The sequence below is a fragment of the Solea solea genome, chromosome 19, assembly GCF_958295425.1.
Source record: "Solea solea chromosome 19, fSolSol10.1, whole genome shotgun sequence".
NCBI classification, from domain to species: Eukaryota; Metazoa; Chordata; class Actinopteri; order Pleuronectiformes; family Soleidae; genus Solea; species Solea solea.
In genome coordinates this window covers 19,394,456-19,412,262 of record NC_081152.1, presented here as the reverse complement: position 1 = coordinate 19,412,262, position 17,807 = coordinate 19,394,456, and the positions used below count along the sequence as shown (strand labels likewise).

Genomic DNA, 17,807 nt, shown 5'->3' with positions numbered 1-17,807 from the left:
CTCAATGAAAACATGGCTGCTCACCAATTTCAGCCATTTAACATAAGACCTACCTAATAAAAACGATCTTATCTTATGCTGCTTTATATTTGCCATTAAACTGTGATTTCCAACAGAAAACTGAACGTTTCTCCCACACCAAAGTCCATAGAGAAAAGCATCATTTTTAGCACGCATGGACACAGGAGCTGCTCGTCTACTACTGCATCATTTGGTCAATTTATGTCACTTAGTTGAATCTGAACAAAGGATTTCCAACACCAAAGTCATTCAATGGCACATTTCAAGTTGGTAATGGAGGCAGCAGTGGATCACTAACTACTGTGTGCAGCAATGTTAAATTACTGATTTTCTCTCTGGAGTTTGGTGTGGGAGAGTGAATCAACACAATTGCACTTTCCTGTTGGAGTAATAAAGGATATATGTATTTAATTATCACTGATTGTTTATATTATTAGATTTCAGTCATTAAGAGGTTATCAGTGCGCATGTTACACACGGGTGGAGGTTCTGGTGCTGCGGGCTCTTTAAACGCAGGGCGGAGGGAAGATTTCCGAGCGATCGTGAAGCAGATTACGGCTGTGTTCAGTCGTGCGTCTGTTGCTGCATCATCTCAGCTGATCCGGAGGATTTCCTCTGCAGGGACGGACACACCACCACCACGAACATGGATTTCAACGTGAAGAAACTCGCCTCCGATGCAGGGGTTTTCTTCACCAGGGCGATGCAGGTAAGAGAGCCGGAACTCGGGCCGCGCGTGCCCCCACAGCAGAGGCTGTCTCCTGCGGTCAGAGGCGGACCGAGCTCCCGTCAACACTGTCACCGCATCCCGCTGGATGAAGCCGAGCTGTGGGCCACACACACACACACACACGACTCCATTTATTATTTATGGCTGTCATCGAGTGTATGTCCCCACCCCGCTGAACCATAGGCTCTGTACTGTATAACATCCTTTAAAAATACGGACAAATTGATAATAACAAAGATTCTACCAGTGACAATTTCTGTGCCGAATTAATCTATGCATCATATTGATGAATAAATGTCGCGATGTTGTGTTCTTGAGTCACATAAGCATATGTATTTTATTGTCAAGAAAATTGTAAAAGGAACAATATTTCACATGGAGATGTGGTTGCTTTGCAAGTGACATGCTCCATATGCAAAACATGTTTGTTTATGTTTGTTACGTGTGTGCGTCAATATATATTATAACTGTTCACATGTTCACTCATCAATATCTCTCAGTTCACAGAGGAGAAGCTGGGCCAGGCTGAGAAAACCGAGCTGGACCAGCACCTGGAGAACCTCATCATCCGAGGTGACAGCACCAAGAACTGGACCGAGAAGATCCTCCGACAAACCGAGGTTCTCCTGCAGCCCAATCCCAGTAAGTCCTCCTGCCACAGGGTCAGGAGGTCAATGGCTTGATACCTGGCACCTGTATAAGTCATGTTCTATTTAAAGGGATTATAAAGAAGTTTTTGTTTTACATTATTTTTACCCTGTATAGATAAAATACTAGTGATTATTAGTCCTTTAATGAGGAAACCCCGCCCACAAACAGACCAACAGAAAATCTTTGGTCTTTGGCTAACTGGCTAAAGTTGGCTAAACATTATGGCTAACTTTAGAACTCAAAACACAACAACACCAAGCTACTAAATTAGCGACAAAAACCACCAACACTCTGCATGAAGACCATGAATGAAGACCATGTTAGCTTCACGCTAACACCACAGCCCTTACTCCCTACAACCAATATCAGATATTAAGATTGAATGACTTATTTCCTCCCCCAGGGGGGAAACACATAATTTAACATAAATTATGTCTAATCTGTTATTGTTTTTATTACATTTCTCACAATTTAGACCCAAAATCTAGCTAACATTGCACAGACTGCATGTCCACGTTATTAGAGGGGGCGGGGCTTAGGTACAGGTGACTTGTTTTGTGTATTTTTAGCACAGTAACGTGATCATGTCTAAGTTTTCTTCTCTATTTTAATCCTGTCATGCTTCAGTTGACCACACAGGTAAGTGACTGTGCCACATTTACCTCAGAACTAAAGGGAACGCTGTGTCTTGGTTCAGGCCCTGACTCCGTTTAGATGACGGGTTTGAAGGCCGCTTGTGTTTGCTGTTTTATTCCAAAAGGCTTCTCCAAACGAGCCACAAAGAATAACGGAATCCCAGGATTCCCCCTTACGTTCAATTGGTGATCTGCCCCTCTTGTACTTTGGGATTGATTGCTTCTCCCTCTGAAGGAGATGGCCCGTGAATTGTGGAAAAATGTTTTCAATTCAATTCTTGCATCTCACGTTGCTCGTCAGACTTTAAATAGTACACATTGAAATGGGGAAAAAAAAGAAGTATAAAAGCAGATTGGAGTATCTACCCTAAACCCCCCCCACGATTTCCCGGGGTATTGCTCGTATTCGTCGGTCGTGAGCCCCTGTTGGGCACCCTTTGGAACTGCCCCTGTTTTGGTTTAGATAGAAGAGAGAAAACTAGCCCAGGGCTATATGTGTATCTACAACATATCTATATATATATATATATATATATATATACATTAAATATTCAAAAAATAGAAAGACTAATATTACATTTCTGTGTAGAAGTGTACTTACATTAGCCAGAAGGTTTTCAAGGACCCGTTTTCCAGTATTTTGGTTGCCTTTTAATGACGGCTGTCTATAAAACGTCAGAGTGGGGAAGGAAATATGTGCTACTACTAGTTAGCTAGTGTGTTTTTTCCGTTTATTGTGGTAATTTGCGGTGCGTTCTGCTGCCAAAACACTCCCTGTAAAGAGTAAACGTGCAAAATAACAGAAGAAAACAACAATTCCCATGATCCTTCACTGCTTTACACCCTCATCGAGCCAGGTATTTGCTATTGTTTTGATTGAGGAACCCCCTGGTGGACTGTTTGTCTGAAGAAGCACATATTATATTTAACTTCAGCTGAAACATCAATGCTTCAGAGTCTGAAGGAGGCGGAGCCTGAATTGAGATGCGACCTGTGTGATCTCACCGTGTGAACCTGCACATAATACAGTAGCTCACCTCCACCACGTCTACAATAAGGTCAGGGTTTCAGCGAGATGCTGCAGGTGGTGTTGAATTACTAATGACACCCGTCAGCCCATGATGCCTTCACGGCCACTGGGAATTCTTCATTTAAAGCTAAACATTCGTCATCCATTCCTGAATATTTGTTGACACAGTTGTTGTTGTGTAGAGTTTGGGGTTTGACAGCTGTCTCTGTGTCAGGTGCTCGAATAGAGGAGTTTATCTATGACAAACTGGACAAGAAGATTCCCTCCAGGACGACCAACGCCGAGCTGCTGGGACAGTACATGCTGGACGCTGCCACAGACTTTGGACCCGAGGCGCCATATGGTCAGTGAAGCTCTCACTGAAACTGAAGCTGCTTTAAATGAAATATTTACTTTTCTCACAGCCGTACCTCAAAGTTCATCACATTTAAAATTTGATTAGCATTTACAGTGGCCAGTATGACAGTATGAGTGGACATAGACTAAGGACATACCCACAAATGATTAGATTATGGTTAAAAACCTCCGATCAGGGACTTTTAAACCTGGGAACATGGATTTTAAATTTCAGGGTTAAATCTGGGAACATGGATTTTTAATATCATGATTATACCTGGGAAAATGGAATTTTAATATCATGATTAAACCTAGGATCATGTATTATTAATATTGGGATTAAACATGGGAACATGGATTTTTAATATTGGGATTGAATATGGGAAAATTTATTTTTTTAATATCAGGATTAAACCTATGAACATGGATTTTTAATATTGGGATTGAACCTGGCAGCATAGACTTTTAATATTGGGATTAAACCTGGCAGCATAGACTTTTAATATTTGGATTAAACCTAGTAACATGGACTTTTATTATTTGGATTAAACCAGAATTTCGGTACTTTTTCAAGTTCTATGTTTCTACCTTCAGATGCATGTTAATTTTAAATCAGATTAAATTGAGTCCTTCTTTAATAATCTGATGCCAGGTTTGTGTATTAAAAGTGTGTGTGTGTGCGTGTGCGCGTAGGTCAGACCCTGATCACAGTGGGAGAGTACCAGAAGAGACTGGGCGGAGCTGAACGGGAGTTCATCCACACGTCTGCCACCACCTTCCTATCTCCTCTGCGTAACTTCCTGGAGGGAGACTGGAAAACCATATCGGTAAATCTGACCGACGCATGCAGTCTAACATAATCTGAATGAAGATGAGATTATTTTGTGGTCTGATCGTGTTCCGCTTCGTCTCGTGCAGAAAGAGCGGCGGCTGCTGGAGAATCGACGGCTGGATCTGGACATCTGCAAGGCGCGTGTGAGGAAGGCGAAGCAGGCGGAAGCAAAAGCCGCGGTGAGTTTCACATCGTTTTCACGGAAAAATGTTAAAAAGATTTACGGTGCGTTCCAGTTGTTGTCGTAAATCGGAATTCCTACTTGGAAGTCGGATCAAACCTCTCCAACCCTGGCTTACGTTTCCAAAATGGCCGCCACTCGTACGAACGGCATTACTTTAGCTGTTAATTTAACTTACGCTTTTATTTGTTCCCCATTAAATCAGTCGTACACTTAATCGAATTAATCAATCAAATCAAACATCGGGCTAAAAAGTTTAAAAAGACTAATTTAGTGAATGTATTTTTAAAAGGTAAGTAAAATCTGCCACCAACTGTTGCTCCACCATACGTTTATGTTTTATTTTCACATATTCTGTCAGTTTATTGTTAACTTACTATAATTACTTTCAGAATAATTTCAGAATAAAAGCTCTAAATTCTGTTTTTGTAAAGATAAGCAAATCATACAAAAAAAAAGAAGAAGCCGGGCCAAGATACTGATACTAGCGAGCCACTTTTGACCCACGAGCCACCAGTTGATGACCACAGGTGTAGAGCTTCACGACCGACTGAATTGCTGAAGTCTCGGCTTGAATGCGATATAAACTCGGCAGCGACGTCACTCCGACTTGTTTCCGACTTGTGACACAAATGGAATGCACCATAAAGCCCCGCCCACACACGGTTGCCGCCATGTTTTGCTGTACTTGTAGCATGTCATATTATTGTCAATCTGCATTTTTCCGTTACGCTTGTTAGCATTTTGTTGTTCATTCATGTTTTTTGTTGTCGCTGAATGACTGAACGAGTGCATGACCACGCCTCCTCCCTGCTCCTCCTCCTGTTCTTAGGCTGAACCTGATTTTCAGGAGACGAGGCCACGAAATTATGTTCTGTCCGCCAGTGCATCAGCGGTAAGAGCTACGGCTACAGCCAAGCTAAGCTAACATGCTAACAGGCATGCAAGCATGACGCACACGCATGCTTGAGCATGTTTGTCTCTGATTGTTTTCACTGACATGTTTTTATATTTATATAGATTATAAATGTAGCAGCGTGTTAACAGAGTTAAAGGGGCCCATGTTGGACCCCTCCCTTAGTACCGGCCCTGGCTGTTCTAACTATCTTCAACCAGGAATAAAAACTCATTCCAGATTAAAAATCTCTTTTTACAAAAGTGTCCTGGTCAAAAACCCCTAACTCTAAAATAAAATATAATATACCAATTATACAAAACTACTAAAAATATACAGCAAATTATTTAATAAAATCAAACATGCATTCTACACATCTACAACTTTATGTTTTATGTCTTAAAGTAATTTAAAAAATACTATTTTTTCACTCTCAGATGAGGAAGAGGAAGGAACCGCAAATTTAAATGCCTTTTTTCACTTAGTTCAGTTCATAATAAATAACTTTTACCACTTAATAAAAGGCTTACCTCGTAAAACCTTCACCAGCTTAAGTCTGCAATACCTTTTTAAGAATATATACACCGTTTCTTCTTGCTGTTAGAAGGACCTTTCCGACAGGAAACTTGAATTTGTGCCACTTTGTCAACCTCCCCGCTCTCCCTGCACCAAACTCCGTAGAGAAAATCATCGATTCTACATCACAGCACACAGGAGCTGTAGATCCTGTAGATCCATCGGTAAATTCAAACGTGTTATTTTGTGACTCTGGGGTTTGAAACCTTCGTTCAGATTTAACCTCAGTGACACAAACTGACCACACGAGGCAGCAGCAGACCCAGCAGCTCCTGTGTCCCCTGTGACCTTAAATCACTGATTTTCTGTGTGGGTTTTGGTGCAGAGAGGAAGTGGAGTTCCAAAGCAGCACAAATGTGAGTGGTGTTTTTACAGGAAGAGAGCGAGTTGGAGGCTATCGCTGTGTTTGCTGACTCTGTGACTGTAGACCAGCTGCAGAGCGATCCCGGCATGTCAGAGCAGGCCAAGGTTCTAGAGCCAAGTCATTCCGTCATGTTCATGTGTAGAGACGTAGGAGCTCCTCACTCCCGCGGGATTCCCCTCCGCCTTATGGTCACATGACTGTGTGTGAGCTGTTTCTTTAGAAGTGTTAGAACTCCCTCAACGGTGGCTCTAACAGAGTATTAGAGCCACACTGAGAAAAAAAAAAACACAGACTTTGAGAATAAAGTCTTAATTTAAATGTACAACTTTATTCTCGTAAATTAAGACTTAATTCTCGAAGTCTGTGATTTTTCTGGCGTTTTTACAAGAAGAGAGAGAGTTGGAGACTATTGCTGTGTTTGTGTGTGTGTGTGTGTGTGTGTGTGTGTGTTGACTCTGCGTCTGTGTCTCTGTGACTGTGAACCAGCTGCAGAGCGACTGGGAGAGCTGGGATGTTGTTGATCCCGGCGTGGCAGAGCAGGACAAGGTTGTAGACCCCGGTCAGTCCGTCATGTTCATGTGTAGAGACGTAGGAGGTCCTCGTTCCCCTCCGCCTTATGGTCACATGACTGTGTGTGATCTGTTTCTTTAGAAGTGTTAGAACTCCCCCAGCCTTCTACTGTAGTACGTCATTGTATGTGTATGTGAAGCAACACAAGAGGGCGCTGTGGAGCAGGCCTTCATCAGCTGTCAACATCTGTGGGATGTAGAGTAAAGGTCAGGTTTAGTTCAGGCTGCTGTGTTTGTGTCTGTGATGTCATATCAGGTTAACGTGCTGTCTCAACAATACTACCAAATGAAATCAGGGGCCTGTTTCAGAAAGCAGGCTCAACAAACTCTGAGTTAAAACCTTAACTCTAGGTTGGCCAACTCTGAGCTGTCAAACTGAGTTTTGGGTTTCAGAACAGCTGATCAGCATTAGTTCAATCAACTCTGAGTATGTTCACTCGGAGTTAAGCATGTGCATAGGGAATGAAAAAAGCCATCATCAATGGAGCTCTGATACCGCGATTCACCATGGCAACGGGTAAACAAAGAGCACAGCCTCCATTTTAATCCAGTTGAGCAGAAATATTAACACATGCTAATGACCATGACATTTATCTTCAAAAACAGGAGTGAAGAGACGAGTCAATAAATGAACACTATTACATTTTACACAGTGTAATCCACTCATCATTGAACAGACTTTAATTTCATTAATGATGATAAAATGCTGCGGTGCTAACATTATGTTACATTTGATTTGATATTAATTCAGCTGTAACCCGACGAGACACAAACTGAAGATGAGAATATGGATCAAACTGATAAGACATAGTTTACTTATGGACCTATCATTATAAAGTCCAACTGAAGAGTTACTTTTTTTGACTCTATTTTACATTAAAACATTTTGCTCAATGCTATTTCATGACTATATTTCCACGTGTAAATATAAACGCAGTCACTGAAATGCTGTCAAACATTAAGATTTCGTCTGCAGCGAGATTCAAAAAGTCACTTGTAAATTACGGAGAAGTTAAAGTGTTTCCAGCTGCATCAGAAATAATCACATCAGCTATAATCTTCATCATGACGTGATCTATGACAGGAACATTTCACAACAATGTCTACAGTAACACACGGTAAAACAGTCTGACAGTCTTAATGCACACACAGTCACAGTGTTGGTGTGAACTACGGTGGAGCCAGCTCTCAGACAGCTGCTTCAGGCTCAGCAGGAGACACACAGAAACTCAGGGTTTGTTGAACCGAACCTGCCAGCGAGCAGGTTAGGTTCACGGAGTATGTTGCCGGGGTAACTGACTCAGCGTTAAACTGAGCTGGCTTTGTGAAACTGAAAACCCCTCATCATTCCCTCATCTCAGGGTTACCTAACTCAGAGTTTTCACTAAACCTGCTTTGTGAAACGGGCCCCAGGTGAAGAAGAGTTGGTATTATGGTCTGTATTTATATAGACATTTTCTAGTCTTGGTGATGAGCTGCTTTACACTACAGTTTTCACCCATTCACACGCTGCAACATGGGATTAAGTGTCTTTGCTTAAAGGTGACATCGAATGCTTGTATCACACATATATGTTAGTTATGGAGGTCTACTTACATATATTAACATGTTTTCATGATTAAAAACCTCCTAATCGCTGCAAACGAGCCGATCAAAATATCTCCTCACTGACGCTCTCGTCAGCCGCGCTGTTTCAGACCAAACAGTTGCTGTGATTGGCCAGCCAACGAGAGCTTTAAAACTGTCCTGTGATTGGCCAGGTACCTAGAAGTGACGTAATAGATAGGCCAGCTCTCAGATACACAGCTCCCCCTCTGGCACGGTGGATGCTCTGCATCTCAGCAGCTACAACGAGAGTAGTTCTTCTTCTTCTGCGGTTGAATGTACGCAACCGGATGTGTCCGGACTAGTGCCCGCACCAGGAGGCGCTACGGTGGTGAGGATTTCTGATGACGACATCAAATTAAGGAAGTGTCGATCCGCTTCGCAGAGCCCAGGAAAACAATACAACACTATTTTCTCAGCAGTGGCTGAACTGTTTGTTCTGAAACTTTAGGGTTTCATAAACGAGGTAATGACGCAGATACACACACAAACGCAGCGTTAATTGGAGCTTCCGGTCTATGTCACCTTTAAGGACACATATAGATTTAGCAGAGCCAAAAATTTAACTTAAGTCATTTTATATAACAAAGTATGACAGTTTTAGAGAATAAAGTCGTACATTTACAAGATTAAAGTCGTAAATTTAAGAGAATAAAGTTGTACATTTACAAGATTGAAGTCGTAAATTTAAGAGAATAAAGTCATACATTTACGAGATTAAAGTCGTAAATTTAAGAGAACAAAGAGAATAAAGTTGTACATTTACAAGATTAAAGTCGTAAATTTAAAAGAATAAAGTTGTACATTTACAAGATTAAAGTCGTAAATTTAAGAGAATAAAGTTGTACATTTACAAGATTAAAGTCGTAAATTTAAGAGAATAAAGTTGTACGTTTACGAGATTAGTCATAAATTTAAGAGAACAAAGAGAATAAGTTGTACATTTACAAGATTAAAGTCGTAAATTTAAGAGAATAAAGTCGTACATTTACGAGATTAAAGTCGTAAATTTAAGAGAACAAAGAGAATAAAGTTGTACATTTACAAGATTAAAGTTGTAAATTTAAGAGAATAAAGTTGTACATTTACAAGATTAAAGTCGTTAATTTAAGAGAATACAGTTGTACATTTACAAGATTAAAGTCGTAAATTTAAGAGAATACAGTTGTACATTTACAAGATTCAAGTCGTAAATTTAAGAGAATACAGTTGTACATTTACAAGATTAAAGTCGTAAATTTAAGAGAATAAAGTTGTACGTTTACGAGATTAGTCATAAATTTAAGAGAACAAAGAGAATAAAGTTGTACATTTACAAGATTAAAGTCGTAAATAAGAGAATAAAGTTGTACATTTACGAGATTAAAGTCGTAAATTTAAGAGAACAAAGAGAATAAAGTTGTACATTTACAAGATTAAAGTCGTAAATTTAAGAGAATAAAGTTGTACATTTACAAGATTAAAGTCGTTAATTTAAGAGAATACAGTTGTACATTTACAAGATTAAAGTCGTAAATTTAAGAGAATACAGTTGTACATTTACAAGATTCAAGTCGTAAATTTAAGAGAATACAGTTGTACATTTACAAGATTAAAGTTGTAAATTTAAGAGAATAAAGTTGTACATTTTACAAGATTCAAGTCGTAAATTTAAGAGAATACAGTTGTACATTTACAAGATTAAAGTCGTAAATTTAAGAGAATACAGTTGTACATTTACAAGATTAAAGTCGTAAATTTAAGAGAATAAAGTTGTACATTTACAAGATTAAAGTCGTAAATTTAAGAGAATACAGTTGTACATTTACAAGATTAAAGTCGTAAATTTAAGAGAATACAGTTGTACATTTACAAGATTAAAGTCGTAAATTTACGAGAATAAAGTCGTACATTTACAAGATTAAAGTCGTAAATTTAAGAGAATACAGTTGTACATTTACAAGATTAAAGTCGTAAATTTACGAGAATAAAGAGAATAAAGTTGTACATTTACAAGATTAAAGTCGTAAATTTAAAAGAATACAGTTGTACATTTACAAGATTAAAGTCGTAATTTTAAGAGAATAAAGAGCATAAAGTCGTACATTTACGAGATTAAAGTCATAAATTTAAGACAATAAAGTCAGCCCTAATACTTCTACCAAAGTCTTTTTCTGGTAAAAAAAATACTTCACTTTAAGGTACTTTATACTACAACTGAAAACATGTAATAACCAGGAAGTCTGATTAAGATCAAAAAGTGGAACCTGACTGAGGAAGCTGCTAAAACAAAATCACACAAACACACAGAGTGAAGAGACTATAAATAAAAAAGAATCCATAGAGAAAACCAGCGATTCTAGCTGACTCGTACTTCTGTTTTTGCTCTTGTTCTTCTTTTTTCCTTCCTCATATTTTCAGGTTCACTCGACACTCTTTTATTTCTTTATTTTAAATGGACAAAAATAACAATAAATAAATAAAAACACAAACAAAACCACCAAAGTGGATGAGTCATGAAACGGCTAACTGTAGGTTACCAATTTAATTTGTATAGAAATGTACTTGTGAGTAGTTCTGTGTAGTATATGTGTATATATATATATGTTACATTACATTACATGTCATTTAGCAAACGCTTTTATCCAAAGCGACTTACAATAAGTGCATTTAAACATTTGGGTACAAATAAGAGCTAGAAATAAGTAAGAGCTTCAAGTAAACCAAACTATGAAGTGCTAGTCGTAAGTGCGATGTATAGTTTTTTTTGTTTTTTTTTTGTTGTCGTCGTTATCGTCTTAGTCAAGGTAGAGTCGGAAGAAATGTGTTTTTAGTTGGCGGCGGAAGATGTGGAGGCTTTCCGCTGTCCGGATGTTGATGGGGAGCTCGTTCCACCATTTGGGAGCGAGGACAGTGAACAGTCTCGAGTTCTGTGAGTGCCTCTGCGATCCTCTCAGTGAGGGGGCAGCGAGCCGGTTTGCCAATGCAGAGCGAAGTGGGCGGGCTGGGGTGTAGGTTTTGATCATGTCCTGGATGTAGGCTGGACCGGATCCGTTTGTAGCATGGAACGCAAGCACTAGAGTCTTGAAGCGGATGCGAGCAGCTACAGGAAGCCAGTGAAGGGAGCGGAGGAGAGGTGTAGTGTGGGAGAATTTTGGTAAGTTGAAGACCAGTCGAGCTGCTGCATTCTGGATGAGTTGCAGGGGTCGTATGGCACACGCAGGGAGACCAGCCAGGAGGGAGTTGCAGTAATCCAAGCGTGAGATGACAAGAGCCTGGACCAGAACCTGTGCCGCCTTCTGGGTTAGAAGAGGCCGTATCCTTCTGATGTTGTGCAACATGTATCTGCAAGATCGAGCTGTTGCAGCAATGTTGGCAGTGAGGGAGAGATGGTCATCAAGTGTCACACCCAGGTTCCTTGCGGTATGAGACGGAGTTATCACAGAGTTGCTGAGGGTGATGGTTAGGTCTGTGGTGGGAGAGCCCTTTCCTGGGAGAAAAAGAAACTCAGTCTTGTTGAGATTGAGTTTCAGGTGATGGTCAGACATCCACTGAGAGATGTCGGTCAGACAAGCGGAGATCCGTTCTGCTACATTTGTGTCGGAGCTGGGAAAAGAGAGGATGAGTTGGGTGTCGTCGGCGTAGCTGTGATAGGAAAAACCATGAGAGAGAATAACAGAGCCAAGAGAGTTGGTGTATAGAGAGAAGAGGAGAGGGCCCAAGACAGAACCCTGAGGGACCCCAGTAGCTAGAGGACAGGGTTCCGACACGGATCCTCTCCAGGTTACTCTGTATGTTCGGTTTTGAAGATAGGACGAGAGTAGGGTAAGTGCAGATCCTGAGACACCTAGTTCTTGAAGGGAGGAAATAAGGATCTGGTGGTTAACTGTGTCAAACGCTGCAGAAAGGTCCAAGAGGATAGAGAGGCAGCCCTGGCAGTGTGGAGTTGCTCAGTGACAGCAAGAAGTGCAGTTTCGGTCGAGTGACCTGCTTTAAAACCAGACTGAAGAGGATCAAGAAGATTGTTCCGGTGAAGGTAGGAGGAGAGTTGATTAAAGATAGCACGCTCCAGAGTTTTGGAGAGAAAAGGAAGAAGAGAGACAGGCTGTAGTTATTTACTTCAGACGGGTCAAGGGTGGGTTTTTTTTTCCTTCATTTCCTTTCTGCTGCCCGTATCGTGGCTCTCTCAGCACGCACTGAGTCCGACAACCACGGGGCTGGTGAGGACTTACGAACCCGCCGTGAAGTAAGAGGACAGTGAGAGTCAAGAGAGGAGGACAGAGTAGAGAGGAATGTGTCTGTGGCAGAGTTGGGATGCATGAGAGAGAAGGAGTCAGCTGAAGGAAGTGCTGATAGAACAGTTGAGGAGAGAGAGGAGGGAGAGAGAGAGCGAATGTTGCGACGGACAAGTGCAGTATCTGATGAGATGAGATCATCAGATTGGGAGAGTGGGAGAGAGTAGGAAATGAAGAAATGATCAGAGACATGAAGTGGAGTTACCTTGAGGTCGGAGGTGGAGCAGTTTCTGGTGAAGATGAGGTCAAGGTGGTTGCCAGCTTTGTGAGTTGGTGGAGAAGTAGCAAGTGAGAGAGAAAGAGACGAAAGTAGAAATAGTAGATCGGATGACTTCTCTGACTGGATGTTGAAGTCACCAAGAAGAACAAGTGGTGGGCCATTTTCTGGGATGTTTGAGAGGAGGACATCTAGTTCCTCCAAGAAGTGTCCCAATGGGCCTGGTGGACGGTAGATGACAACAGTGATTAGTTTGACTGGATGAGTTACAGTTACAGCATGAAATTCAAACGACTGTGAAGAGAAGTGTGGCAGTGGGTAAACAGTGAATGGGGTTGATGAGCAGACCTGTCCCACCACCTCTTCCAGTGGATCTGGGTGTGTGGGAGAAGGAGTGGGCGGAGGAGAGAACTGCAGGGGTGGCTGTGTTGGAGGGTGTTATCCAAGTCTCAGTGAGAGCAAGGAAGTTCAGGCATTGCTCAGTAGCAAAGCCGGAGATGAACTCAGTCTTGCGGGTAGCTGACTGGCAGTTCCACAGGCTCCCTGCAACAAGGTGTTGGATGTGTGTGGAGCGGGTGGGATAGATAAGTGAGGACAGGTTACGGTGATGCTGTGAGTGATTGTGAGGTTTGTAGTATCTATGAGAAGAGACATGAATAGGAATGGAAAAAAGGCACATATGTAAAAGGTAGAAAACACTTGCAAACAGGTACTTAGCCTCGTTAGACTCCGGTTTAGACTCCTTTGTCTTTGTCTTCCTGAGTCTTCGTCTGCCGCTGAAGCTGCCGCTTCAAAGGCAGTGCTGCTTTTTAAAGACACCTGATTAGGGGCTGATTGGTTACAGCTGTGTTGGCCACTCCCCTTTGCCAGTGAAACTTCTCACCTGGTGATGGTGATGGCTCAATAGAAACTAGGTCAAAGCAGCAACAATAACAACTTTCTCTTTGACCTAGCAGACAAAATATCTTTACAAAACTTTCACCTTAACTAAACAGACAAGTCAAAAGTCACAAAAGTCAAGCAACCCAGCTAGATACAATAGCAATTAATGAAATAGCAACCAAATAAGAAAGACCTACAGAAGTGATACTTAGCTTAATTCCAGTAGTCCTATGAGATACCCAGATAGTCCAAATGCACATACATATACATTCATATATGTATGTATGTATATATATATATATATATATATATATATATATATATATATGTATGTGTATATGTATATGTATGTATGTATGTATATATACATATGTATATGTATATGTGTATATACTGTACATATGTATATATGTGGGTGTGTATATATATACACACATTTGAATGTGATGCATATTTGTGTTGTTAATCGTAACTTTAGTTTGTTTCTCGTCTCTCAGCTGCTGAGCGAGGAGGTCGACAAAGTGAGTATCGTGTGTGTGCGTGCGTGTGTGCATGCGTGTGTGTGTGTGTGTGTGTGTTTCCTTTAAGACGATGTTTCCCTCCTTCCTCTCCGTCATCCTCTCTGTAGGCGGAGCATGAACTCCGTGTGGCCCAGACGGAGTTTGACCGGCAGGCCGAGGTCACTCGTCTGCTGCTGGAGGGAATCAGCAGCACGCATGTGAGTGCGGTCATTTGACTTCCTGTGTCAACACGGGCAGCAGCGGTGAAGTCATGATGATTCATGTCTTCACGGCCTATCAACACAATTTCTTTTCCTGGCCCAGAGATCTTGTGAACACGCGGTTGTCTGTTATATGCTATAAAAATCAAATACACAGTAGTTTATGCGTCACAGCTGTTTCTGATGCATGAAATAAGATACAGTAGTTTCCTTTTATTTTAGAGCAGAGGTTGTTATTCTCTCTCAGTGACTCATCATCATCGTCATCGTCATCCTCCCCTTCTACCAATCCACCCGATTTTCCCGAAACTTGGTGGAAAGATGTCTCGTTAGCCTATGTAAATGAGTCAACTTGTCGGAGCGCATTTGTCGTAGCGGCATAAACGCGCTGCTTAATCATCGACACATCGAAGGTGGAAAGTTATTGTAAGTTGTTTTGTGGATTCGAAAAAGTTGCCGAAAGGTTTTGCGGAGGCAAAAGTGAGGTCAGGGAACTGCTGCACTCCCTGACTTGCGTTGGGGACGACTGTGCGGGGATGCGAGGACCCTATCATGACTGCGTGCAGTCCTAGTTATTTAATTTAATTGGATTATTTTGTTATTTCAGTGGAAACGCACGTTTTCAAAATCCTGTGGTGGGAAATGGGCTTGTGTTTGCTCACATTTTGCTAATAAAGTTTCCTCACTGTGTGATGACGTGTGTTTTTCTTCTTCTGCTCTCAGCTCAACCACCTGCGCTGTTTGCAGGATTTCGCAGAAGCTCAGGCCACGTACTACGCTCAGTGTCACCAATACATGCAGGAGCTGCAGAGGGAGCTCCACCGGTGAGCACTCATTCACTCATTCACTCACTCACGCACTCACGCACGCACGCACTCACTCGCTCACTCATTCACTCATTCACTCACTCACTCACTCACGCACTCACTCACTCACTCACTCACGCACTCACTCACTAACTTACTCACTCACTCATACACTCACGCACTCACGCACGCACTCACTCACTCACTCACTCACGCACTCACTCACTCACACACTCACACACTCACTCACTCACGCACTCACTCACTCACGCACTCACTCACGCACTCACTCACGTACTCACTCACGCACGCACGCACTCACTCACGCACTCACTCACGCACTCACTCACTCACTCACTCACTCACTCACTCACTCACTCATTTGGTCCTTGATTTTGAGGGGGCATTGGTCCTGGAAAGTCCTTGAATTTGATGTCAGCCAAGGTGCTGGGACCCTGTGCGGGGACCCTGTGCGGGGACCCTGTGCGGGGACCCTGTGCAGGGGATCCTGTGCAGGGGATCCTTGCGGCACAGACGAAGGGTGGAGGGTGTTTGTTGGTGTGATTACAGTTTAGTAATGAGATCAGAGATGAAATCATTTACAGTATTTGTTTTTATCATGTGGCAGCATCTGGACGCCTTGTTGGGAAACCACTGTATCAGATCAGGATTTCAAAAATATTACTGACATTGACGATTGTTGTGCCACCAGACACTGAGGAGGCTGAGCTCCAGCTGTGTGTGTGTGTGTGTGCGCACGCATGCATGTGGCGTAGGTGGAATGTGTTGACTCGGACTGACTCATCGTTTTTTACTGAACAAAACAACCCATAATAATAATCTCTCTTCACACATGCACGCACTCACAATTTGTTTTCCCCTCACAGACGTACGAATACCGTGGGCGCCCCGCACCCCCCGGCCACAGCTGCCGCCGGCCCCAATCCAGCCTCGTCTGCTTTCCTGTCTGGACCCTCATCCTCCGCAGACACAAGCTCACCTCTGTCTGGCCAAAAGGCTCCGGGAACGCTGTCTGCCGAGCAGCTGGCGGTCACAGGCACGAGAAAGGCCAAGGTCCTGTACGACTATGATGCTCACGATGGCAGCGAGCTCTCCCTGTTGGCAGATGAGGTAGAGAAGGAAACCAGGCAACACAAGCAACAATGGCAGACTCACAGAACGGGAAACTACTGTTTGTGTCGCTGTGTAAACCGCTCACTTTCTCCCAGCGCCAAATTCCATAGATAAAATCAGTGATTTGACATCACAGCACACAGGAGTTGCTGACTTTCTCTGTGGAATTTGGTGCAGCAAAGCGAGCTTTTTACGTCGTCTTACAACATTGAACATGTTTGTCTTTAGATTTGATTTTCAAAATATAAATTATGATATAATGAGATAATTTCATATTCCTTTTCAAAAAAGGATTTTAAACACAGGAGTCACAAAATCACAGATTTGAACTCCGTGATGGAGGCAGCAGTGGGTCAATGACTCCTGTGTGCTGTGACGTTAAAATGGCTGATTTTCTCTCTGGAGTTTGGTGTGGGAGAAAGTGAGCGCTCTACAAAGTGACATCTCCTGTGTGCTGTGTGTTTAGTCCATGGACTCTGGTTTCAAATCTTTATTTGTGGTTAAAAAACAGACCTGATGAATTGAAAAAAGTTTATTGATTCTTTTTTTCTACTTCCAGCTCATCACTGTTTACACCGTACCGGGAATGGATCCTGATTGGTTGATTGGAGAACGTGGAAACGAGAAGGGCAAAGTCCCGGTCACCTACCTCGAACTTCTGAGCTAATGGACCAAAGAACAGGACACACACACACACACACACACACACACAGCATTGATTTGGACGACCTACACAAAGCGTTAACCTAACCACGATTCAAATCTTAACCCTAAACTTAACCAGTTCACACAGTCCCTGTTGTGTGTTTTCATGTTGGCTCTCTGAAACACTTTTCCTTCTGACTAACAGCAGTCAAGTCGCGACTCGCTGCTTGTTTTCTTCTCCTAAGAACCGATGGTTGCGTCAGTCACACTTTTATTTTCATCACAAACATCTCACCCAGGCGCTCACATCACTTCACTTAATCATATTTGTGTTTGTTCAGCTGTAGTTTGTGTCGTCACGTTCAAGCCGACGTGACGACACAAAGCCATGACCGCTTGTGCTTTTTGAGTCGCGGGGAGTTACTGTAGTCGCATGTCTGAAGGCATCAGTGTGTGTGTGTGTGTAGATCTAGATTATGTTGAAATAATGTTGTTCTGTTTCTTTTAAGTTGCTTTCAATTAAGAACCCCCCCCCCCCCCCCCCCCCCGCCAAAAAAAACAAAAAACCCACCAGCTTGCCAGGACAACATAAATCGACATGCAGACATGACTGGAAATATCTGGTTGTATGGAAAAAAAAACAGGTCATAGACTGTACCAATATTACGGAGCCCTGGAGGTGACGTAGAAGGAAAAGTTATTC

The 17,807-nt window shown here is 42.2% G+C and overlaps 1 protein-coding gene across 2 annotated transcripts; it reads left to right on the top strand.

Moving 5' to 3' along the window:
* The first annotated feature begins 547 nt into the window (after positions 1-547).
* On the top strand, positions 548-17,175 carry LOC131445943 (endophilin-B2-like). Of its 2 annotated transcripts, XM_058616744.1 has the most exons (11): positions 549-730; positions 1,252-1,393; positions 3,282-3,410; positions 4,097-4,230; positions 4,322-4,414; positions 5,249-5,311; positions 14,296-14,319; positions 14,427-14,516; positions 15,243-15,343; positions 16,213-16,456; positions 17,019-17,175. In XM_058616744.1, the coding sequence occupies exons 1-11, from the start codon at positions 668-670 to the stop codon at positions 17,124-17,126; spliced, it is 1,191 nt and encodes a 396-aa protein (XP_058472727.1). In that variant the 5' UTR covers positions 549-667; the 3' UTR covers positions 17,127-17,175. The 2 variants fall into 2 exon arrangements, with proteins under 2 accessions (XP_058472728.1, XP_058472727.1); XM_058616745.1 differs by lacking the exon at positions 5,249-5,311 and having other exon boundaries at positions 548-730.
* Positions 17,176-17,807: the final 632 nt, after the last annotated feature.

Bases quoted from the DNA above. Each gene is read 5' to 3' on its own strand.
- LOC131445943 (XM_058616744.1), top strand. From the start codon at position 668: ATGGATTTCAACGTGAAGAAACTCGCCTCCGATGCAGGGGTTTTCTTC. The intron at 1,394-3,281 runs GTAAGTCCTCCT...TCTCTGTGTCAG, and splicing joins TCTCCTGCAGCCCAATCCCA to GTGCTCGAATAGAGGAGTTT. The intron at 14,517-15,242 runs GTGAGTGCGGTC...TTCTGCTCTCAG, and splicing joins AGGGAATCAGCAGCACGCAT to CTCAACCACCTGCGCTGTTT.